Here is a 25,649-nt window from a genome sequence, read left to right as displayed (position 1 = left end):
ACAATTATATGCATATATAAATGATCTAATCTATTAATATTTAAATAGAATGTACATCTAACAAATGTGTAAATAATTTAAATTCAGTACTCACCTCTGACAGTAGCTGTTCTCTGCTTAATCTTAATCCCAAAAATGATGATGAGAGAGGGTGCAGTACAATTAAGGTGAAGTGAAGATGATGATTGAGTGTGCAGGCTGTTGAGAGCTTCATTCCAAGTCAGTTAAATTTGTTGAATCACATTCGAGAAGTTTTTTTGGCACACAAGGAGCATGGGGTGAGGAGTTGTGATAGCTGTTTCTTTTATTTGTACAAATATGGTTTTGACTCCGTCAAAATGATTGCCAAATTCGATGGCTATCATCATGTTGTCATCTATCTCCGGAACACATTGTTGCACAGTGTTGAAGCTCTCCTTCCAATTTCTCTGAGTACTATGTCCACGTTTTTTATCTTTATAGTCGTCATCATTTTGGGGGAAATTCAACTTTCACACCACATTATTGACGTAAGCACTGTAACTGTAATATTTAGGACATTTTGGGTTATGTTGGTGTTAAGGCATAGTGCAGACAAAACTACCAGTTGTAAATTTTGCGCATAATCATTCTAGGTTGCTCTACAGCAGGGGTGGGCAAACTTTTAGGGCCGGGGGCCATATTGACTCTAAAAATTTGACAGATGGGTCAGCACAAGGTAGGATACATATAAAAAAGTGCATCCGTTAATAGTACATATGAAATATAAACAGAAAAAAGGGCTTAAGTATTAACATACTCATCACTCATCATTAAAGTATAAAGTACAAAGTAAAGGAAAAAGGAATGGATTAAGAAATATTTAAATGTAATTTAAAACAAGATGGAGGGGCTGTAAAACACGAAAAGCAAAGAAGAGTGGACAGAGCTACTGCTACTGGCTTACGTGTGACGGCGCCATCTTGGGGAAAATGAAAAATAAATAAAAACATTATTTGGACAACGTCGGCGGGCCGGATTCAAAAGCCTACAGGGCCGTATGTGGCCCGCGGGCCGTAGTTTGCCCATGTCTGCTCTACAGCATGGGTAGGCAACATATGGCTCAGGAGCCATATTGGGCTCTTTTGATGGGTGTATATGGCTCTCTGCTAACCTGTTAGCTAAAATATGGAAACCACTGGTGAGAGAGCTGACTCCCAAACACACCAATAAGAGCGCCATGTCAGCTCTTAGACGTCGACACTACCTCTCAATTTTTTTTTCATGAGACTCTTCTGCATGGCTCTCATTGATTAGCAACAGCATAACACTGTTATCAAAAGAGTTTAGATACTTTACTATACTTTAAAAGTGGTGGAGCATGACAGAAAATGCTTATAATTACATGTATTTTTATTTTTAAATTTGGAGTTTGGCTTTCATGGAATAACGTTTAAAATAGGAATTATTTATGGCTCCCTCTGTTAAAAACGTTCCCTAACCCTTCTCTACAGCACCAATAATGTACTGTAAGTCATGAGCACTGAAGACCCTTAGGAATCCAGACATTTACATTCCAAAGGATGTTGACATGGTTTGTTGACATCTTTTAGGTACAAACAAAGGAGAAGTGGGATGTGGAATGGCTTCCGATGTGGAAAGGGTCCGCAAATGGGGAGTAAGATGTTGAATTAGGAAGTCAAACATCGCATTAAGATTAGTTTAGGTCAGATAAAAGGAATACCTGGCATCATGGACAGTATATGTGTACAGATGTTAAAGGAACTTCTCTGTTCTAGCATGATTGTGTCCAAATCCTTAAAGAAAGGAAATTAATGAACAAACACTTTTTTTCTGAAGATAATTTACAAATCAACCCAAAGATATTAAATCTATTGTAAAACCTTATTCATTCAACTGGAGTAGCCAGAGAAAACCCATGCAAAACATGCAAACTCCACACAGGTGCAACCACCTGAATTTGAACATGAACCGCCAGGCTGCATAACAACATATAAAAATATATATACATACACACACAGACTTGTCATTCTGATATTAGAAGTAACAAGCACGTAGATTCCATGTTACTACAATTTTTGCTTTAATCTCAACTCCAGCTATTAAACACAAAATGTATACATGCATTTAGTAAGCACTGATTTGAAATATCAGATCCTACATGAACTAAATTCTTGAGCAACAGCCATGTCAAACCTCTGCTTCTTGAGACACATTGCTGCTGAAAAACAGAGAAAATACTTTTTATTCTAGGATGTATTCTAAGGGAACCCTTCATCGTATGTATACTAACTATACTATACTTTTCCCCCTTACCATTACCATTTACCATTCATCAGTCTCTCTAATTTATTTACAGGGAGTCATTCAGCAACTGGTAATCAAAGATGATCCCAGAGCAGCTGAGGAACAGTGTGAGGATGATGATCCAGATGTGAGAAGTACACAAAGTACAAAACATACATATATGCAGTAGTTTTCCAAGTGATCAGATCCAATTAAAAGAAAGATATATTTCACCTGAAAAGCAATACTATAGAAGGATTTCTGTGTGCAAAATTAGTGAGATTCATTACATTTATTCAATTCCTCAAGTTCCAAATGACTGCCATAACAGTATTTTTCAGAAATATTATTGTATACATACTATAAATATATTATTGAATCCAATTATAATAATATACAAATATTATTGAAGGCTTCTGGGTACACCAGTGGTGATGATGATGTTGATAACAGACAGACAGAAGAAGAAAAAAAGAAAACAGAAGCAAATATACACCAAGCTCCACAGGTAATTGGAAGTTATTTTGAATTATATTTTAGGGACACTACATGAATGATAACTCATTCTCTGCCATTTTGACAAGGATTCCGATCGTTGTTGTTATTTGTGCACTACATGGTGAAAGCTTTTAATCTCATTACACTTGTATATTGACAATAAAAGCATTAAATTCTTTCAACATCAATGGAGGATTGATGATTAAAATCCAACCAATATTTAAATATGGAGTGTAAGGTACATTCCATTATTCATCATAATACAGTCATACCTCTACTTACGAATGCCTCTAAGTTTCAGGTTACAATTTTTTTTTTTTACTCGAAATACCAAAAAGATCCATGTTACGAAATCCCTCAAAAAGTAAATGCATTTCCTTATCTGTTATTTTATTTTGAATTCCCCTTATTAAGCGATTAAAAGCCATACAAATGCAATGCGGCACCTATTTTCACACACACACACACACACACACACACACACACACACACACACACACACACACACACACACACACACACACACACAAACACACAGGGCATAAGTAAAAGTCTAGAATCTACTACAGAGTGGACAGCTTTCGCGAATGGATTTATTTCAGCGGCTCAGGGCACATTTTCATACACTTTATATTTTTAGAAAACATTTCCTTATAATTTTCTCTCATTTCTGTGTTTCCTAAACACTTTGACCAATTTTAAAGGGCTTCGTTAGTAGTTGCGTGAGGACCGTAGAACAAATTAGAGAATTTACATATAAAGTACACCTCTACTTATGAAATATTCAAGTTCCAAAAAAAGTTCTGGAACCAATTAATTTTGTAAGTAAAGGTATGGCTGCAGTAATGGGCCTCAATAACATTAATACATGGTAGCAACCTTTGCAATTCAGCTCATCTACATGAATTAGTAAGTGATGATTGCCCGGCTTTGTCAATTAATGCTATAAATAAATAAAAAAATGTATGATCTAAAAGAACCCAGATCCAAGTAAATACTTGCCTGTTTGTCATCCTTCTTCCTCCCACATCTGTGAAGTCAGCTTGACCCTAAACATCCCATGAAACAGACTGTCCTTGAAGCCTCAAAGGAAATTCACTTTTCACTGAGTCAGAACATCAATAGCTTTGATTTGAAAGAAGACAGAAATGCTAGTGTCCAATATTTTGTCAGGGTTTCCTAACAATGTGTATGTATCCAAAATGGAGGTTAGATTTCTATGCTATTTTAATGTATATGTCAAACTGGTGCAAACAGGCTTTTGACTAGATTGAAAATAGTCGGTCTGTTAAGAAGTATCAATACTGAACCAAATTTGTGTTTGTTAATTTCTTGCAGAGAAACACTATTCCAATAATTGCACCACCAACAGAAGTTCCAAGGGTGGATAGTGAAAACAATTCTAATCGCCGTACCTCAGTGGAAACCAAAGAGTTTTTGCTTAATGGTAAAAGCCATAACTGTGAAATCTTATTGTATTTGTTGTTGTTTTTTATTGTGATACCCTCTAAAATTATGATTATATTGTAATGAATAATTCTGTATACTGGTCATAATTTTTTATATTGCTATTTTTAGGTTCTCAGCAGACAGACGAGCCTGGAGAAGTACCTGAAGATGTAAATTCAAATTAATATAAAATATAAATATTTTTAAATCTTTCATTTAAATTGTGTGTTCACTTGTAAAAATACCGATCTATTTAACTCTTAGGTTCTTGTCAAGCACATGTTAAAAGGAGAGTCAAGGGATTCTGGAATAACAGGTTCACCAGGCCCCACTGGGCCCACTTTTTTACCTGGGCAAATTGATCCAAGACTAGGGGGCCCAAAAGGACAACCAGGAATCCCTGGAATGCCAGGGAGAAATGGACAGAAGGTCAGTGCATCAAGCCCAAAGCAATGTTTATTTTCAAGATTTTCAGGATTTTAAATTGTGCTGTGGCTCCTCTTAATCTCTGAAATGTGGCACTTTCCAAAGGGAAATTTTTGTCTTTTAAAAGATCCTGCAATTTGTGAGTAACAAGAGAGTTTTTGTTGCTCTGAACTCTTTGTAGCAAGTCATCATAAAAGGGTCCAATCCAAGTGCCAGTCTTGTGCCTGAAAGCAAATCAGGAAAATCTAGTATTGCTGCACAGTAAAGATATACCCCAAGATTTCAGATATACATTAAGATGAATAAATGCAATGTATTTCTGTATTTTACAGGGAATGAAGGGGGACAATGGAGATGTAGTAAGATTTTTTTTAAAGTTTATCTTTTGTCATCTTTGATGTGCTTTATATTTTAACTAATGATGAATCTTTTAGGGTCAAAGAGGACCTCAAGGATTTCCAGGTTTAAATGGAGATGCTGGCATGAAAGGAGAGAAGGTAAAATGATTTTTTTTATTTGTCATGTTACCTATTCTTTCCATGAAAAATACAAAACCTGTTAAAACCTATTTTGATTCTAAAGTGTCTGGCACATTCTCTTCTGAATGTAACATTGAAGAAGAAAGAAAAACGTATTGAAAGGCATGGTTAAAATGTTTGAAATTATTCTCACAATGAAGCAGACTACATACACTTAAAGCATAGTAAAAACTGACTTTTAGGGAACTGTTTTATGGACCAGTGCAAGTGTAGATCATGTGAAGGAATGTTTTACACTAGGTTATTGTAATTTCGATGTACTTTGGGAAGAGTGCGAAATGTGCTACTTGTGTAAACATCACCGACTCATTTGCACCAATGAACAGGCTGTAGTCAAATTCCCTTAACAGTGGTTAATGTTGCTTAACTTCTACCTGAGAGGGTTAGGGTTAGACTTTGGAGAGTCGAGACCAGGGATTCTTTTTATTGTCAAATTAGATTTATTTGTTTTCTGTACCGCTTATCCTAACAAGTGTCCCAGGATTGCTGGAAGCTATTCCAGCTAACTATAAGACACCCTGAATTGGTTGCCATCCCATTGCGGCGCACACTGAGACGAACAACCATCCACGCTTTCACTCATAGCTAGGGACAATTTAGAGTGTTCAACATGTTTAGAATGCTTTTTTTCGGGTCGTGGGAAGAAACCAGAATAACTGGAGGAAACCCACACTGGCCCAGGGAGAACATCCACACAGGAAATTCGGAACCCACCTGTAATTGAACCCTCGATCTCAAAACTGAGGCGAATGTCCCATGGGCCACCTAATTTTTCATTTTAATCTAATAATAAAAAGTTTTTTTTATAATATAAAAGTTGCAGTCATTTATTGGACCAACACAAGAATGTAGTGTATGGTTGTTTGACCTCCAATCACGTGGCTCTTTTCATGCTTCTGCTTTTAAATTATTTTGCTACACTGTTTTGGAGATCTGACGCAAATAAATTGCTAAAAGAAAATGATTAATGCAATTAGTACGTAAAACTGAAATTTGTTGTTTCATTTTTTCATAAATGTAAATTTTTCTTTTATTTTTGCTACAGGGAGATTCTGGAGTTGGATTACCAGGCCCACCCGGCCTACCCGGTCCACCTGGACCTCCCAAATCACGAAGTGTACCTGTAAGCCATGTATTGTTAACATACAAGTTATAGTATGCGATAAGTAATGAGATACGCCAAATCGATGTTTGATGATTCAGAACAAGTTTTTTAGCTGTGGTCCACTTTTCATTTTGCAAAAATCTCAAGGCACACCAACATATGAAATTCTTCGATTTCAAAAACTCTGTCACCTTTAATTACAATATAAAGCCATTCTATTTAAAATTGTATCAACAGGAATTAAAGAATGACAAGAAAGTATTTCATTATCACAATGTTCTCACCGACTTGACATAGCCGATTACATGGTATAAAATTGCGTAATGTACTGATTTTATTCACATCATTTTATTAGTACTTTTTCTCCCAAGATTACTTCAATTTTCTGATATTACTCAAAAAGCAGTTTTGTGGTTATACAGACTTCAAGTCGCCAAAAATGTAAGCAAACGTCTTTTTCACACATTACATTAAAAATAAGCAACAAAATTTCTTTAATGGTGTTATAGTGCCATTTTAATCATCTAATATTAAAATATTGACTTATTCTTCGTCATACTTGAATTTGAATCCTGTAAATTAAAATTTTTCTCCCCTAATATTACAATGTGCGACTGCATTGCTCGCGGAACAATGGTTGGGAAACACTGATCTAGAAATATAAATAGGATTCCTGACAGTGTCTGCTCGTTGTGCATATCTGTGCATCTCATGTGCCTGGGCATGTATTCTGTATTATTCTGTAGTATGGAGAAGATGCGCTGGGTTCTGGGTTTGAAGACCTGGACAGTGACACCGAGCTGATTAGGGTAAAATTACTTAGAGCTGTAAAATCCAATAGCCTGAGGTGAGTACTGGCAAAGGTAAATGAGTATAACATTATTCTCCAGGGTCCTCCTGGACCACCTGGGCCTCCAGGACCACCTGGGCCTGCAGGGAACAACCTTTCATCAAGTGACATTGCTGATGGCTTCGCTCATACACATGCTGGCCCCCATGGAGCCCCTGGTAAAAATGGAGTCAAAGGCCAACCAGGAATACCAGTAAGTCACCTAAAAATAAAAAAAATATATATAGGCAGTGTTAATCTGTTATGAGTAGTACTGTAACATTTAATGTATTCTTGCTACAAGTTACTGCAAAAGTTAGTGAACAGATAGATGTTCGTTTTGTAACTCTTTACTTTGCTTCAATTTATTGAAGTCGTCTTATGTTAAATACTAGCTATTCCTTCTTTATTGTCCCCCACCTCATTCCCCTTGTTTACTTGTCACATGGAACATTTCCACCTTCTCTTCACTCTCTTGCAGATAATTAAGGATTGGTTTAGTGGTTCTGGGTCTGGTGGTTCAGGTTTGAGTGCAGAGTTGTACTCTGACCTTGGCTCGGGTTTCAGTTCTGATTCTGAGTCCGGTTTTGCTTCTGGGACCGGGCTTGATGTGGGCTCTGTTTGGGTGTCAGGCGAGGTATACATTTAATGGTTTGTTTGATAAACCAACAAACCATTATGCAGTTTCACAGTCAAAAGCCAGTTCACTGAGTCAGCATGTTTCTTCATTTATGCTTGTTTGATAACATAACAAGTCACCATTTAGTTGGGTAAAAATATCTTGAGCAATGGTCCTTGGTTCCTTGCTTCAGTACTCTGGCTAAAGACTGTAATTTTTCTTTCTATGGATTTTATGTTAACTTCGACCTGACCACTGGGTCTTTTCTTCCCCTACAAAGGGGTCTGCATCTTTGCAAAAATGTGAAAACCATCATCAATTTTCTACCCCGAGATGATCCAACTGGTTTGACATTTTTTGCTGAATGACTTCACTTGAATGGAACTGAACACAAACATGCATGCTATCACAACTCAAACATCAGTTTTGCTTCTCTGTTATTCAACTTTTACACAAATATCAAAGTTCTCAGTGAACACATTGTTATGAGGCATACTGAAAAGAAAAACATTATGAAGACTATTACGCCCACATTTTAGTCGGCCTTGGAATGAAGTGTTTCTGAAAACAGTAGTAAATGCAATCTTTGATGAGTTGTCAGCTTTCCAATAGAATGAGAATCAAACATCACAACCATATTTACTCATTCGTATACTATCAGCCGGCCCGTGTATAAGCTATGTCCTTGAAATTGCCTTTAAAAAATTACATTTTTCATTTTCTCGCATATAAGCCGCCCCTAATGCACAATTTTCACCTCAATCTTCATGGTTTTAATAGGGTTTACAAATGAAGGGAAAATTTAAAGAAAAATAATCGCACATGGTAGTTCTGAGATACTGTATGAATCAATAGCACATGATTAGGATCAATATAAGGAATTAATTCATCCAGTAACAGTTATTTTCTTACTGTCTGGAGGTTATAATGGGGAAAATACGATAAATATAAAAATAAAATGAAAAAAAAGACAGCATGTAATGTTTTCACTTTTAAATAAAAAAACAAAAAAGACAATATTTAGCAATCCTAGTACTTTGTTTTTTCATTTTAATATAATGAAAAAAGCTATTGAAAATAATTACTCACTGTTTTTCTTTCATTATGTGAAACAGTTAAAATAAATCCATATTCAAATAGTTCAATGGTTTTGGAGACAATCAGCACCAAGTTGTTGAGAGCGCACCACCGCGCTGAGTCCATGGACTGAACAACAAACTAACAAACAAACAAAAAAACACATAGATAATCAATATATAGCAACGATGAATAAATAATCAATAAATACATAATAGTTCATTTTTTACAGCTAATGCGTTAGTTAATTCGGTAGACATAATGACCTTCAGTAGAATTATGATTTGGTTGACACACTTTTATGTCAACAAAAGAGAAGATTAAGATACATTTAGAAAAAAAATCAAAACCAAATTATAAAGAAATTGGCATTCTTTTTACCTAGTGTAAATATAGTTTTACATCTTAAGAGGGCAGTTCACGAAAAATGATGGCAAATAAATTTTGCATTTTTGGTTAGTACCCGGACATTTCGTCGACGGATACTATGTAGACAGAGATGGCAAATAAGTTTAGCATTTTTGGGTCAGTGTGATCACTCATTTCCTCTTGTTTCATGAAACACCTCAATTCTAGTGGGCAATATTGGCAAGTTGAGTATTCCTTTGAACAAACTGAAACTTGGATGTGGCCTCACATGTGAATGGCTGAGGGCTCAACAAAGTGCTTCTCATCGTGTTCTTTATTTGTTCATTTAAATTTTCTCAAAGTGCATTCAATTACAACCTGTGTTTGTTTGATTAGGGTCGAGCTGGACTTGACGGAGCTCGTGGCCTTCCTGGAACCATTGGGGAAAAGGTATGCTAAAAATAAATTCACATTAAAGGTCATTGTTTGGGAGTCGTATCTTCTCTTTTAATGAGCACTTTTGTCTCTCCCTCTCCCTGGTGACAATAACCTTTTAAGCTGCCACTGCATGACATGAATGAGTAGTGACAGCTGCTCATTAAATGATCAATAGATCTTGGACACATCAAAAGTGTGCTATTATTGCATGTTTGAATTCGGCACTCTTTGGTGTTGATGCCTCAGCTGTCCCCCCCATACAACTCGGTGAACTCCCCCATGTACATCAAAATACTTATTCATCAGTTTACCATACCGCTTATTCACATTTTATCACAAACACCCCAAAAAAAAAATCTGTCATTTTTTTTCAATATCATTCAGCCCTTATTGTACATAACATTTCTATAAAAAATACAAAAGATTACACTTCTTGATGAAACTGTTCTTACACAGCATGTATTCCTGCGATATTACAATCGTTTTGAACCGATCCCTATTTTTTTCTTTCCCATTAAATCTTTAGGGTAACAGAGGTTTACCTGGACCACCTGGGCCAAAGGTAAATATATTGATTTCATGTAGTACATTTAAACCAGAGTTGTCCAAACTATTCAACAAAGGGCCACAGTGGGCCCAGGATTTTATTCTAACTGATCCAATTCAGATTGTTTAACCAATGAGACTTTTTATGAAACTAGCAGTGCCTGACTACAAACAACTAATTGCAGTTGTAAGACTGCAGATTGGCTAAAACATATCCTCCTCATTTGTTGGAATGAAAAGCTGCTGCCCTTGAGGACCAGTTTGGACACCCATGAATTAAGTGGTGATATACCATTGTTAAGGTGGCAGCTAACACATCAGAGTTGTGAACCACCAATTTCATTTCAGCCTTCGATTGATTTAACAGGATATGTACACAATCAACACAATCATTTCGAGTTCAACCAAAGGAATACAAAGATAAAATATTTATTTATCAACAATTTGTTACTGAAAGATATCAGATATTTGAATGAAAACCATTCTTTTAGACAAAATGGCACATCACAGAGATGATAATACTTTACTACTGTTGCCAATTAATGGATATTTCTAACAGACTGATGCGTCGTTACACCTCTAAAATTGTTGTCCTGATTCCTCTTAATTTTCTCAGGGTGAATGTGGGTTCACCGGCATTGCAGGGTCTGTAGGACCTGAAGGCCCCAGTGGTCCACCAGGAAAAAGAGGACCACCGGGTCCACCGGGACCTCCCGGTCCCCCCAGTCTTGCTGGAACCAAATTTTTTATTGAGGTGATTTTTAGTTATCCCTACTCACACAGTGACACTTTTCTTTTACTATTCATATAACACTTGACCTTGCTATTAGGATATGGAGGGATCTGGCAAAAGTGATGTACTCACTGAAGAAAAAGTACCTGGTCCGCAGGTCAGTGGGATTTTGTAGGTTGATTTTATTTTATTTATTTTTTACCCCAATTTTCTATGTCTACTCCAATGTTTAGGGTTCACCTGGACTTCCTGGTCCACAAGGTCCCAAGGTTGTACGATTCATATCTGTTATGTATTGCACTATTGTATACAGTGTTCCCTCGCTTATCGCGGTTAATTGGGACCGGACCCCCCACGCAATAGCTGCGTATCCACGAAGTAGCCAGGCCCCTTCAAAAATGCTTAAAGAAACGTGTAACACGTGCACAAAAGCACCACCAAGCAAAAAAATCATAGTAGTCCAGATGGAGGATCTTCTGCAGTTTTTTTGCACATAAGAAAAAAAATTATTGGGAGTTGTGAACATTGTTTTTTTTGGGCGGTGAAGATGCGCCTGTAAACAGCCATGACGTCATCAATGCGATTCCTGAACTCTCACCATGTTATTGACCATTTCTTTGGCCTTTTTTTGATGCAATTACTAATTCTTATTGAATATTTTGTTTCCACTTCTTGTAAAATGATGTAATTTATAATTTTAATTTAATATCTTTAAATTTTTTATTTTATTTTTTTCCTGAAAAAAATCTGCGAAGCTCTGAGTCCGCGATAGCTGAAGCGCGAAGTAGCGAGGGAACACTGTATTTCATGCAGATTTCAGCTAGGATGGTAGCATTAAAAAAAATTCTAAGATCTCTATTTTTAATAGGGTAAGGATGGGGCCCCAGGTCCACCAGGCCTTTCCATCAAGGTAAAACTTCTATTCTGTTTTTCTTTATTCTATAAAACTTCTATACTATTTTTAAAAAAACAAATAACCTCTGAAATCTTAACAATTCAGTGGTATCATTTTCATTTCCCTCTTCTCATCCGCCATACTTAAAATAATTAAGGACATGCATGGTCGGCTGATTGGACACTCTAAATTGCCCCTAGGTATGAGTGTGAGCGTGAATGGTCGTTTGTCTCCTTGTGCCCTGCGATTGGCTGGCCACCAATTCAGGGTGCCCCCGCCTCTGGCACGAAGTCACCTAGGATAGGATCTAGCACCCCCCGTGACCCTAGTGAGGATAAATTGGTTTAGAAAATGATATGAGATTTTAAGTACATGGCAATGAGTCATTGTTCATTATTAATTCATTTCATGGTTTCATTGGTTTATTCTAGGGTGGGAAAGGTGACCCAGGAACAGATGGTTTGCGAGGTCCTGCCGGATTACCAGGTGCAAGGGTATGTAGACAACATTATTGCTTCTTTTGGATTGAATTCTATCAGTGTCTATCTTAATATAACAACATCTCCCTGCTCCTGTTTAAGCAATGTGATGGAACTGTTCAGAATTCCTTCCACCTTGAACAGAGCTGTAGTTCCAGATGAAGAAAAGCAGCCCCGAAATACGATTATACTGCAGATATGTTGTTTTTGGTGAATTGGATGGTGGTGTTACACCAACAAATATTTTTGACTTTCGTCTCCGAAGTTAAACCTTATTTTGATTGATTCGTAACACATTTCCCAGTTGAGTTTTGGAGATAAGAAACCTACGCCGATCTATAGTTCAAGAAAAAAAGTATTTTTTTGTCAGATTAACTATGCAGCTAATTGTTTGACATGTGTATTGATATGCCAATTAACAGGAGTTATTTTAGACCACAGATATTGAACTAAATGACTTCATCTTAAAAAAAAATCATCATGTATTACAATTTAATTGTTCTTTCTGCCTCACTCAAGATTCACTAACTCTGTTTTGACAATGTGCAGGGGGTTAAAGGAGAAAAGGGTAACCAAGGGCAAAAGGTAAGATTAAAACCAATTGATTATAACCTAACCAGTGTTCTCAACAACAAACAATATTCTCTTTTTTACAGGGTGATTGTGGCACTCGTGGGCTATCCATCACAGGACCACCAGGGCCACCTGGGCCACCTGGAACTTTCATTAATATGACAGATGTATGCACACCAATTCTTTACCTACATTGTGATTTGATTTTTTTTACTATTGCTTCTTTCCTCGAGCTATGGGAAAGGTTGAGTAATTCCTTGATAGAGAAGACTCATAGACTGTAGGTCAATCATGGGGGAGAATGTTAAGAACCACTGTTAGCAAAACTGTAATAATTTATCAAATGTGTCGTCATCTAATAAACCATGTTTGTATTCCTTTTCCTTTTAAATTTAACACATGCCAGTATAAAAACCTTTTCGGGCTTTATATGTTTCCAAGTTTAAACAAGTATTCTATTATGTTATTTTGCAGTTCCTCCTGAATGACAGAGAGCATATACTCAACTTCACTGAGATCAGAGGACCACCAGGGCCTGAGGTATGTAGCAAAGAAAATTTACTAATTCAAAGTCAGCAGATTTCTTTATTTCTATGCTCACTTCTTCAAACATAACAAGAAATATCCACTCAATACTCCTCAGTGTCACTCTATTGTCCTGAAACAGATCTATCCAATACCGCACACTACTAAAGCATCAGCTCATCTCATCTCATCTCATTTTCTGAACATCATTGTCCTCATTAAGGTCGCAGGGGGTGCTGGACCCTATCTCAGCTGACTTCGGGCCATTGGCAGGGCACCCCCTGAATTGTTTCCCAGCCAATTGTAGGGCACAAGGAGACAAACAACCATTCACGCTCATACTCATACCAATGGGCAATTTAGAGTGTCCAATCAGCCTACCATGAATGTCTTTAGAATGTGGGGGGGGGGGGGGTGTACCGGAGTACTTAGAGAAAACCCACACAGGCCCGGGGAGAACATCCAAACTCCACACAGGTGGACCGACCTGGATTCAAACCCAGGATTTAAACCCGACGCATTAACCACTCACCCGTCTGGCCGCCCAAAGCATCAGCTATTCATTTGTAATATTGTGGAATTTGGTTGATTATGACTGGATTAATGTATAGTTCCGCATGTTTTCTAAAAGCTACTTAGTACAATTTATCCATGTGGTAAATAAAGCACACTCACTGAGATCGAGGGTTCAATCCCAAGTTCAAACCTTCCTATGTGGAGTTTGCATGTTCTCCCCGAGCTTGTGTAAGTTTTCTCTGGGTACTACAGTTTCCTCGCACATTCCTGAAGCATGCATGGTAGGCCGGTTAACCACTCTAAATTGTCCCTGGGTATGAGTGTGAGCATGAATGTTTGTCCGTCTTCTTCGATTGGCTGGCCCCCAATCCAGACTGTCCCCACCCTGGTGCACCTAGTTGGCTGGGATAGGCACCAGCACTCCCTGCAACCCTTGTGAACGTAAGCGATATGGTAAATGAATGAATGAATGAATGAATGGATGATGACACTTGTTTGTGCATCTTCTGTAGGGACCTGAAGGCCTTCCTGGCAAAGCTGGATTTCCGGTAAGAAGTTTTTCCACAAACACGTCCATACAAGAAATATACGCTGCACGTTTGTGCAAAACTAATTTTTTCAGTGAAATAACATATTTTTCTAATTGTTTTTGCTGTCATTGGACTTCCAGGACAGGTAAAACTAAGCAATAACTTTAAATGTTGCCTGTTTTTCTGCTTCCAACATATAGGACAACATATATCCTTTTAATCGGATACTAATATAACTGTCATACTTTTAAGACCATTTCACTTCCAACTCACCTTTCTATATTTGTCATTTATCTAGGGGCCCAGGGGACCAAAGGGAGACATAGGCCCTCCAGGCATGCTAGGGTCAGCAGGCCTCAAGGTGAGAAAAATAAAGAATGACTTAATTAAGTTGAAATTGCAATAGCGATGATGTATTTTCATTTACATTTTACCATCTTAGGGTAATTGATCTTGTCGTTTTACTATATTTATGGCACACAAGTACAGTAATTCCCCGTATATCGCGGTTAATGTACACCAGACTTGGGCGTGACAATCCTAAAATATCAAAGTACCGTATTTTGCTGTTTAATATACCCGGATATATTAAATGATTTTTGCTTTTTTGAGCCTCCCGTTTGTGTGCCGTTTAATATAACATAATATGTATACTAAACAGCAACCCTGCTTTTTCGGCAAGATTTGTATGGTGTTCATGAGGGCATAATTATAGACACTTAAGTTAATTAAAAATCCAAGTCAGACTATTGTCAGCAGAAAGTAGTTTTAACCTGAGCAGTAAGTAGTTTTAGTCTGCAAAACATTGACGCACCCCGTCACGGCATAAAGAGTGCGTAGTGGATTGTACCTTCCTGTTTGTGCGCCATTTAATGTACCCGGCTATATTAAATAGAGGATATATTAATCAGCAAAATATGGTAGGTCACCCCTGTTATAACTTTTTTTTTCTTTCTTCAGTGCTGAGTCGTAGTAGCAAGAGTGGCTTCCACTTACAAGTTTCAGCATGAATTTTCATATTTTTCTGAACTTTAGAAAAAAAATAGTAATAATAATTATTAACGCAAAAGTAGTGGATTAGCGATAAATAAAGACGCAATACTCGAGGGATTACTGTATTATGTATTTTCATTCTGTGTTAACAGGGAGCAAAGGGAGAGCCAGGCGTGATCATTGCTGCAGATGGATCCCTATTAACTGCGCCAAGAAACCCACATGGGCCCAGAGGCATTAAGGTTTTCCTTCCCACTTATACATGCACTACATTTTCCAGCAATTTAGGATTCTTAACTCAAATTAGGTATTTTTATTTTCAAATGTCGTGATGTACCAGTGTGCTAAAAACCACAACCGGGTAGATTTTTACAGTTGACACTCTGGTAATATATATTAGTGAATTAATCATGTTAAAATGCATAAATTAAAAATCCATTTTTTTTGCAACGGTCCATTGTGTTGCATTACCTATTTTGTGGATTCAGTCCCCACTCAGCAAATTGAATGTTTTCTGCTTCTATATTAATTCATTTTGATGCATACAAAATTCAGTGTTAAAAAAATAATTTTCACCTACTATTACTTGAAATCAAATACATTTCAAACTAAAAGGATCCTAGTTTGTTTTAATGGGAAAGGAAACACCTATGATAAATGTCTTTTCCTGTGAGGGCTCAATTTTGTTCTTGTTCCAATTCTCAATATTGCACCCAGCAAAGTAATAAAGCAAAAGTCACCATTCAAGAAGAAATTGTGCAAGCTTTGCAGGATTTAACAATTTTCCCTCGTTTTCAGATTTCTCCATTGTTCGATAACATATCCTTGTTTTGTTTTGAAATTTGTTATGATTCATTTGACATTCGGAACCGCATTTTTTTACTCTATTTGAGCACATAGTACAAGACGTTTTTAATTTTTAATTCTGACTGTCAATGTGGAAACAACTTTTATTGACGTTTTCGTCCAGATTTGCGGCAACCTGGACAAAAATAACGGATTAGGTAAGCTGTTGTAAACAGAATCAAAACCAAAAGACCTTTTCAGATATGGCAATCAACTTTTAAAATTGGAGAATGTCGGCAATTGGCATTGTGAACCATTCGCAACTAAATTGCACTCAAATTTACAATTAGCATGACCTGTTAAAATCTATGCAGGGATGTGTTAAGTAAAATATTATGCAATGTTACGTAGAAGTTTTAGAAGGAGGTATGTGTTGATCAGAAAAATGATGGCACCAAATCTAATCATTATCTTCACAAAATACTGTTTTCTACTTTGACAGGGTGCCCGTGGATTGCCTGGACCTGCAGGGCCCACTGTAAGTTTTTCATAAGGGACACTGTTAGCAAATGACAATAACAAGGACAGGTCACATGGGGGAAATAAATTAAAAAAAACAACCCCTAACAGACACAACTAATTTAAAAGCATTTTTTTTGTTATTGGTCAGGCAAATCTGCACTGAAAAATTATACATATTAATTTAGGCTTTGGACACCAAAAAAATATGTTTTTGCTGTCACTATTTAATTTAAAAAATACAAAGCTGTATGTTGCTTTTATATTCTTTAAGGGCCCATATGGACCACCCGGACAAAAAGGAGAATATGGGTTTCCTGGTCGCTCTGTAAGTAACTTACTTTATACCTAATTTGGGCTGGCTATTGATGCATACAAAAACTTTTTGGATTCTCTTTTGGCAGGGACGACCTGGTATGCTGGGTAGGAAAGGGGAAAAGGGAGATTGTTTTGGCCTACAAGTAAGAGAAAGTATTTTTTAAATTTCTTTAGATTTATTTATTTATTTATTTTAGAAAAACACCATTCTGAACTATTCATTGAATGAAAATATTTGAACATGTATATGCAGCTAAATTACAATTTGGAGTTTGATGTATTTAATCAGGAACAGCACTTATTAACGAACATAATCATATTCATTTTAATGAACATATATTTGTAAGATTGTACCCAAGGGCAAATTTGCATCTTCAGTCTCTTATGTAGGTTGAAGATAAACGATGACACATACCTAGACACACCAACATATACACACCTGCGCACACACCCACACTAACACACACACACACACACACAGGCACACATGGTATTGAGTCCCAGTTATATGCGGTATTGGCTGAATGCACTCTTTTTAAAGGGAACTACACAGTCACCTATAGAGCCAGCCCTTGTTGATGGGTTGGAACATTTTTTTTATATAAAATCTTGCAGTGGTGGGGCAGCTTTGTGATCTAACATTCTGTAAACTAAGGTCATATCTGCAAATTTGACAGTATTTTCCCAGTTCAGCCGTTTGTGTTTTTTTTTTTTTTATATCTGTTAGTGGTAGTGCGTTTTTGGTTTTATGTCCAATGTCCAATACTTTCAGAGCTTGGTTTCAATTGGTTTTAGTCTTGTTAAAGAGGTTCTTGTTGCTTTTGTTTTTGCAGAACTGAAAATATATTATTTATTGCATGGTATCTTTTACATCATGTTGATTTTTTTAATTTATTTATTTTTTTTGTATATATTTTCAGGGTCCTCCGGGTCCACCTGGTGTTCCTGGACTTCCAGGAAGAATTCTCGGACTGAATGGAGTAAGTATTCAGTCACCTTTGTGGTTTATTTTAAATAATATTAATAGCTTGGGAGGTTGACAATTCCTAAATGTCTTTAAATTAGTGGTAAACTGGTTTTCCTCAGTTCTTTCATGAGTATGAGAGGCAGCTGTTCTACTGAAAAGTAGAAATTAGTTGTTTCTTAACTGTCACCATTATAACATTAGCTCCACATCGTCAAACAAATGAACATTTTTGAGAATTAAGGGCACTTATACATTGAAATTACCGATTGTGTCAACTGTATTGCTCCCACATTTTTGACACTTTTGTTGTTGTTGTTTTCGCTTCAATTTTTAGTCTACTTGATGGAGCCATCCCAAGTGATGGTTCCGTTTTTCAAAGCTGATAACATGCTCTTCTTTTAAAGACAGTGTTCAGCGTGCGCCCCAGACCGCACTGCAAAAAGGGATCAGTAAGTTTGAAGCAGTCCATCTGAATGGCCTGATTCCATTTTGAAATGGATGGTCATCTGATGGTTCTGTTGGGGTGTGGATAGAGCAGCATGGCAGCTCTCTGGCCACACTTTGTTGTCACCCATATATCTCTTTCCCCTGCCTGGCTTCTTCTTCATTATTACATTTTTTGGATTTCAGACCCTAAGGCTTTGGGTGTGGGGGGAAAGGTTCCCCCAACTATCTCATGTGGTCCCTGTGATAAAACAGCTGCTTTACTGAAATCATTAACAAGGGTTTGGTCATTTAACTTTTTGTGTTGGGTGTGGTGAAGGGATTCTTTTCCAAATAAACATAGCTAATATTAAAATAGCCTTTTTTTATGCACTTTTTTAACAATTTAAACCAGCTTTCAAGGCAAGATGGCTTTTGAGATTTTCCATCCCCTCAATTACCTAAGTCAAGAGTGACCTAATAAAGAGTGCATAAAAAGAACAAGGTTTTGTGGGGTTATGCGTGCCGGATGTGCTTAACACTGTCACCTAATACCAATCTATACAGATACCATTTGTGTTGCCTTATGTTTTCACCAAAGACCTTTCACATGATCTGACTCCCTTAAAATGTCAAAAACAAGCTTAAAGTTAAATACTCAATCATGGACTGATAGATTCATAAATAATTACCCTTCCGATGAAATTATCAATCACTGCAGGCAGACATCTTATTCCATTATTGACATTTAATTAAATAGATTGCATCTCTGATAATAATACCTTATAAGGGTAGATAGATCAAAGCGTCAAGACTTCTTCCTGATCTCCAAAGTATCTCCCCGAACAGTAATTCCCGTACGGCTTTATAGCCATAAATCAAAACAATTACAAGTTATTGTTATTGATTAATCCAACATGCGTAAGCAAAAACAACATCTATAACTATGATAACAATCAAGGTATTTTAACAATAACAAAAGAGGAAACTAAAAACAAACTTAATTTGGATTAAAACAATCACGCCTTCATTTGACATAACAATTACACAACAGTTACATAAAGAAGCCCAAAGTGCGTCACGATGTATGAACACTATGCGAGTGTTTCTGGAAGTGGCAGATATCCGTATATGTTGGTAGCCCGAGTCCTTGGCGACTCCTTGCTGCAAACCTAGATCAACAGTCCTCGGAGCCCAAGACTGGGTGAGATGTCAGATAAACGGTCCTTGTGAGAGAACTAGATCGACCCCGAGCACTCTTCGAACAATTGGAAGAATATTTTAACAAAGAAATGATTAAATACACACATACATACATAATAGTATTACAGAATAAACCTAACATGGACAAATAATTAAGTGTGACTGAAGACTGAGAACTTTCAACCAGAGATATTTTGTAAACTAGGCAGATGCTAGTATTATGCTTGTGAATAAACTCCCTGGGACTAGGACCAACATAGACAAAAACTTTAAGAAGTCAAGACCTAGTCAGGAACAAAATCCTCTCATAAGTGTTGTCTTAAGACTAGTTTCAACACTAACAGTTAATAAAAACAAAAGCGGCAATTCTAATGAAAAATATGTAAGGAACATCTTACTGGAAATAATGCTCCAGATACAGTTTTCCAGACCTAGATCTACAGTACACACATTTGCTACCACTTGTCATATTACTACAGTTTGTCCTGCTTCAACCGAAGCATGTGCATTGAACAAAAAGTAGCTTTAGCCAATATACATTGCTTCCAAAGACATGCATGGTAGGCTGTTTTAATCCAACTTTTACAAAGAAACCTTACTGAATTGCCACTCCAGGGTAATTCTCATCTCATTTTCTGAACCGCTATATCCTAACTAGGGTCGCGATTATAGAAAATAATTGTGACTTTATATAATGGGTGTACTCAAGGGTCGGAGTAGGTGCAGGTTTTCATTCCACCTGATTAAGAGGATACACATTTATTAATCTGGTGTCTTAAAAGTGTCATCAGTTGATTGCAGTCAGGCGCTAAACTTGTCTTCAGGAGAAACCTTATTGGTTAAACTATCTGTGCGGGTTCAGTTGAAATAAAAACATTCACCCACTATGGCCCATTGTAGGACACCCCTTTTCTATATCCTTAACGCAGCTGTATTTCCAATGTCCTAACATTTGAATGAATTTGATGTTTGAATATAGAAGGGCAATCTATTAATGAGACACCATGTTAATCGTTTATTGTACAGTCTTTAACAATTTATATTGTTTCAGCATTTACTGTCTGCATTTGTGAGTGTTGGCTCTTCATCACAACCACATATTCTGATGATGATGTTTATTTCTTTGTGTAGGATTCAAAGAATGGGATTGATGTTGCTAAAGCTAAAGGCGAAAAAGGAGATGTTGGAATACCCGGAGAACCAGGAACCCCAGGTAAAAACTAGACTACAGTATGTCCCGTTAGTTAGCTACGAACTCATAAGTAGACGCAGTATTTAATGTTTTCTGGTGTTCTCTTTTGGCAGCCCCTGGGTTTCCAGATGTAATTTTGGTGAGTGCATTTTTTTTTGTGAATTCAGAAGGGCAACAGAAACAGGTTTTGATCTAAAGCTTGTCTTGGCAGATGCATGTTTTTTGTAATATTGTTGTCACTGCAAAGTTTCTTTGTGAAATCTTCAGAGTGGTAAAGGTGACCAGGGATCTAAAGGTGAGAAGGGAGAAAAGGGTGACTGCGGTGCTCCTGGTCCTCCGGGACCACCGGGCCGGTCAGGACTTGTGGTGAGTTCACCATTGCTATGGAATAAAAATGTTCTTCCTCCACGTGTGCATCCTAAATATTTCATCAGTTCCTTAATGCATATCTTTACATTTCTAATTTAAGGTGTATAAACGCATCTGTTTATCGCAGGGTCCAAAAGGGGAGTCAGTCATTGGCCCTCCAGGTCCTCCCGGTTCTCCGGGCCAACGTGGAGCCCCTGGGTTTGGACGCCCAGGTCCGAGAGGACCACCTGGACCTGCCGGAAACCCAGGACCGCTAGCTGCTTTCGGAGGAGGTATTAAGAAGCACCAGAAACCAAAAATTGAATATATTTAGAAATTGACCGTTTTCAAGTTGAGGTTTGTGTTATTGTTGATTTATATGTGTGTCTATGTTTTCAGCAGGTGTCAGTGTTCAAGGCCCTCCTGGTCCTCCCGGTCCACCAGGAATTTCAAATTTGGTAAAATCATGTACAGTCGTACCTCTACTTACGAAATTAATTGGTTCCAAGACTTTTTTCGTAACTTGAAAAGTTTTTAAGCAGAAGTATACGTTATATGTAAATTCTCTAATTCGTCCCACGGTCCTCACACAACTACCAACGAAACCCTTTAAGATTGGCCAGTGTCCAAATTTTGAATGAAAGATGTGAGGGAAAAACACTTATGAGAGAGAATTATAAGTAAATTATTTATTAATTTCTTAAAATCTAAAAAGCATGCGAAAATGTACTCTGCGCCGCTGAAATATCTCCCTCCACGGCCATTATAGATGCAATACATGTGTTTGTCCGCCAGAGCCCATTTACCAGGGCCGAAAGCCGTCCACTTTGTAGTACATTTTAGAAATTTCCGTGTTCCCTATATGAGTGTGTGTGTGTGTGTGTGTGAAAATAAGTGCCATGTTGCATTTGTAGCATTTGTTGCATTAATCAATTAATAAGAGGAATTCAAAATAAAATAATAGATAAGGAAATGCATTTACTTTTTGGGGATTTCGTAACTTGGATCTTTTTCGTATCTTAGTCTCATTTGCATATAAAAACAAATGTAACCTGAAACTTTCGTACCTTTAGGCATTCGTAAGTAGAGGTATGGCTGAACTACATTCTTTTCAAAATACAACTGGAAAACCCCATTCACATTTCTATGCCTGGCGTGTGTGCTCAGGTGTCCAGCTATGAGACAACTCATGCTCTAACCAGAGAAACCCACTTAGTTCCAGAGGGAACATTGGCATATGTGTCAGAAGGCGAAGGAGAGCTTTACATCAGATCACAGAGCGGATGGCGCAAAGTTCAGGTGTGTATTGAACATGCACATGACCCGTATGGTAGAGTCGCTTGACTTAAAGCACAAAACAAACTTAACCTACTCCCTGATGCTGCTCCAGTGTGTAAAATAATGTCAATCCTAAATGTGTGCATTCTTTCAGCTTGGGAACTTGATCCGGTCTGAACTGCCATCCACAGCAGCACATCGCACCCACAGCAAATTTGGAGAATATAGCAGACCACACAGGAGCCACAGCCAGGTATTCTCATCGAGTACAAACAGACAAATGGCAAATGCAGCTTTTAAAAAAAACATGGTTTGTATTTGTTGGACAGGAGCTACAAGAAGGCAATAGAGGATATCAGCCAAGTTTTAACATACTGCCGCAAACCTTCAATTCCGTTGCTGGGGTGAGTTTGAATCTTTCACATACCAATAGGACATGCATTTTTTTTTAATTGTTAGATTTTTTTTTTGTTGTGCTGTTAAGTTTATTTATTTAAATTTAGGGAGCACCATACTTTTGGGAATATAGAAAGCACTAAAGTAATGTAATTTGCATTATGGTATGGGGAAAGGTTTATTTGATCATGGACCAAGACCAAACATGATATAAAATAGTAATACTATTCATCACAATAAAATGGAGAACAAAGGGATGATCTGGCCATTGGATGTATTAAGTTTTTTTTTTTTTTTTAACAGAATTTAACTCCACCTCTCTCCAAATCACACATAAATCTATTTTTCCATCTTTAGTATTACTTCAGATCTTGCCAGAGAAGTATAAAAGGTATATGTAAGTTACACCTGGGTAAAGTTATATAGTCACAATTAGGTTAACAGCCAAATATTAAACTATTATGGAGTCACTCCTGAGAGAAAAATAGCCAACGGGAAGGCTTGATTTGTTTTTGCGATTTGGGGGGAAACCGGAGTTCTTGGAGAAAACCCACCGAAGCCCAGGGAAAACATGCAAACGTCACTCAGTAGAGACCACCCGGATCGATCCCAGAACCGTGAGACCAACATGCTAACCTATCGCCTACTGGCCGGCACAATTTTAATGTCAAATTGTCTCAAAACTTTTAGATTAAGACTAACGCTTGCTATTATGTTTCATGTGATTTCAGTGAGTATGTTTGGCTAAGAAGAAGTACAATTTTGTCCGGAATAGATCTTTAAAGCGTAAAGATTCATTCATTCACATTTTTTTTCAAACGAGAAATGAAAGTTAATTTGCACACTTTGTAGAACCAAATTTAAATACCAAGGTAGTAGTGTTACATCTCAGGACATTACATCCTGCTGAAACTCCACAAGGGCTCTGAAATATAAGTGTGATACCCATGGGTGGATAAACGGAAAGCTTTAAGTGAGGTGACCAATTACATCCTTAGGTGGATAGTGAAGAACTGTCAGTTAATATATGTATTTGAATGATTAAAGTTGACCCGTTGAAAGGGCTTGCATCCAGTGGGATTAATCATACCTGTCAACTTGTACGTTTTACACATATTTTATACGTTTTTTACCATTTCAAATCATGTACGCCGTAGGAGACTTTTGTACGGGGAAAATTTTTGTTTAAAAAAAAATCGCCAATATATATGAAAACCGATCTCAACAAGAGTTTTGGCTAAAATCCAGATAGTCTCGTAGGCTGGTAGCCAACGACGCTACTGTCATCCATCGTTACTATTGTCACTGTATACCAGCAAAAATGATCCTTAATCGTATGTATTTTTCTAGCGGTGCGTACGGCAATATCGATAAAGGATGACATGCGCATGCGTAGATATACATAGAGTAAATATCGTGGAAGCAAGCATGGAGGAGCCACCTAGTAAGAAACCAGTTACCGCGAGTAAACATGCGTCGTACGGTGTTTGTACGTTTTTTTGGGGGTTTGTACGGGGAATCATTTATCAGGGCAGTTATCGGCAGAGGTTGACAGGTACGAATTACATTCTTAGGTGGATAGTGAAGAACTGTCAGCTAATATATGTATTTGAATTATTAAAGTTGACCCGATGAAAGGGCTTACATCCGTTACACCTGGGTCATGGGATTTATGTAGCCTGTCTGAGACTCGCAGTTACATCGTCTCATTTTCTCATTTGCATACGACCCTGGGTTTGGACCCATGCTGTCACATTGAAAGTTGAACGTGCTAACAGCTGAGCCAAAAGCCCGAGCTAGCATAATACCCACCACCATGCTCTTTTGGTATTGGTGGTTTGTCGATATGCATCAGGCTTTTTTGTGTGCTTTCCAATCATACTGTATTTTCTTTTCTCTTGTGTAGCTTCATCTAGTGGCTCTAAACGCTCCATTAAAGGGGGATATGCGAGGGATCCGTGGGGCCGATTTCCAGTGCTACCAGCAAGCACGGACTATGGGCCTGACGAGCACATACCGAGCATTCCTGTCCTCGCACCTCCAAGACCTGGCCACCATTGTGAGGAAGGCAGACCGCAGCGACATGCCTGTAGTTAATCTAAGGGTAAGGATATTTTGATATTATGAGTATAGTACGCAAAATATGGAAGAACATGTGAGTCAGTACAAGACTTTAATCCAGGGGTGTCAAACTCCCTTTGGTCTGCGGGCCGAATACAGCTTAATTTGAGATCAAGCGGGCCGGACCAGTAAACTTATTGCAAAATGACATAGAACTAACAATAATCCCACTTTTTTTCCTTTGTATTAGTCACTAATACTAATAATTAGTGCAAAGAATGAGTAAATTATCAAAATGTTCATTGAAAGAATTTTCCTTTTACATTATGAACAATATATTATGAACAAGAGAATAACATAAGAACATAAATAAATGTCATTTCATGTTGTCTGCACGTACTAAAACACTGCGCCCCTAGCGGATAGTACAAGAACTACACATTTTAAAGAAAATTCATTTTTTAATACAATAAAGCTTTCTTCCCCGGGCCGTACCAAACCACCAGACGGGCCGAATCCGGCCCGCGGGCCGTATGTTTGACACCCCTGCTTTAATCCCTGTTTGAACTTGATTTTTCTTTGCCTTTGCCCAACAGGGTGAAATGCTGTTCAAAAGTTGGATGTCCATTTTCTCTGGAAACGGTGGCACATTTGACCCCTCCATCCCCATTTACTCTTTTGATGGGCGCAATGTGATGACTGACTCAGCATGGTAAGTGTTTGTGACTGAATGTGTTGACAAATGTTTTGAGTTCGTATGATTCTTAAAGGGTAG

General features: G+C 37.5%; 1 protein-coding gene across 4 annotated transcripts in view; it reads left to right on the top strand.

The window, feature by feature from the left end:
• col15a1b (collagen, type XV, alpha 1b) overlaps positions 1-25,649 on the top strand; it is a 47,436-nt gene that overhangs the window by 20,948 nt on the left and 839 nt on the right. For 2 of the 4 annotated variants that reach the window (XM_077724251.1, XM_077724248.1), the window contains 39 exons: positions 2,339-2,413; positions 2,678-2,773; positions 4,102-4,210; positions 4,342-4,382; positions 4,477-4,641; positions 4,971-4,997; positions 5,073-5,135; positions 6,223-6,300; positions 7,029-7,091; positions 7,173-7,325; positions 7,593-7,748; positions 9,552-9,605; positions 10,120-10,155; positions 10,756-10,893; positions 10,970-11,029; positions 11,106-11,141; positions 11,741-11,782; positions 12,199-12,261; positions 12,796-12,831; positions 12,903-12,986; positions 13,294-13,359; positions 14,373-14,408; positions 14,689-14,751; positions 15,536-15,625; positions 16,672-16,707; positions 16,963-17,016; positions 17,093-17,149; positions 17,927-17,986; positions 18,378-18,422; positions 20,731-20,812; positions 20,905-20,930; positions 21,059-21,157; positions 21,288-21,432; positions 21,539-21,597; positions 22,307-22,438; positions 22,572-22,670; positions 22,747-22,821; positions 24,720-24,917; positions 25,471-25,586. In XM_077724251.1, coding sequence (XP_077580377.1) covers positions 2,339-2,413; positions 2,678-2,773; positions 4,102-4,210; positions 4,342-4,382; positions 4,477-4,641; positions 4,971-4,997; positions 5,073-5,135; positions 6,223-6,300; positions 7,029-7,091; positions 7,173-7,325; positions 7,593-7,748; positions 9,552-9,605; positions 10,120-10,155; positions 10,756-10,893; positions 10,970-11,029; positions 11,106-11,141; positions 11,741-11,782; positions 12,199-12,261; positions 12,796-12,831; positions 12,903-12,986; positions 13,294-13,359; positions 14,373-14,408; positions 14,689-14,751; positions 15,536-15,625; positions 16,672-16,707; positions 16,963-17,016; positions 17,093-17,149; positions 17,927-17,986; positions 18,378-18,422; positions 20,731-20,812; positions 20,905-20,930; positions 21,059-21,157; positions 21,288-21,432; positions 21,539-21,597; positions 22,307-22,438; positions 22,572-22,670; positions 22,747-22,821; positions 24,720-24,917; positions 25,471-25,586 — 3,113 coding nt within the window. The remainder of the gene's footprint in view (positions 1-2,338; positions 2,414-2,677; positions 2,774-4,101; positions 4,211-4,341; positions 4,383-4,476; positions 4,642-4,970; positions 4,998-5,072; positions 5,136-6,222; positions 6,301-7,028; positions 7,092-7,172; positions 7,326-7,592; positions 7,749-9,551; positions 9,606-10,119; positions 10,156-10,755; positions 10,894-10,969; positions 11,030-11,105; positions 11,142-11,740; positions 11,783-12,198; positions 12,262-12,795; positions 12,832-12,902; positions 12,987-13,293; positions 13,360-14,372; positions 14,409-14,688; positions 14,752-15,535; positions 15,626-16,671; positions 16,708-16,962; positions 17,017-17,092; positions 17,150-17,926; positions 17,987-18,377; positions 18,423-20,730; positions 20,813-20,904; positions 20,931-21,058; positions 21,158-21,287; positions 21,433-21,538; positions 21,598-22,306; positions 22,439-22,571; positions 22,671-22,746; positions 22,822-24,719; positions 24,918-25,470; positions 25,587-25,649) is intronic. The other 2 variants (XM_077724250.1, XM_077724249.1) reach the window with 2 other exon arrangements.

The sequence above is a fragment of the Stigmatopora nigra genome, chromosome 9, assembly GCF_051989575.1.
Source record: "Stigmatopora nigra isolate UIUO_SnigA chromosome 9, RoL_Snig_1.1, whole genome shotgun sequence".
Classification (NCBI taxonomy): domain Eukaryota; kingdom Metazoa; phylum Chordata; class Actinopteri; order Syngnathiformes; family Syngnathidae; genus Stigmatopora; species Stigmatopora nigra.
Note: the sequence above shows the minus strand (reverse complement) of the source record. Positions and strands in the feature narration are given on the sequence as shown.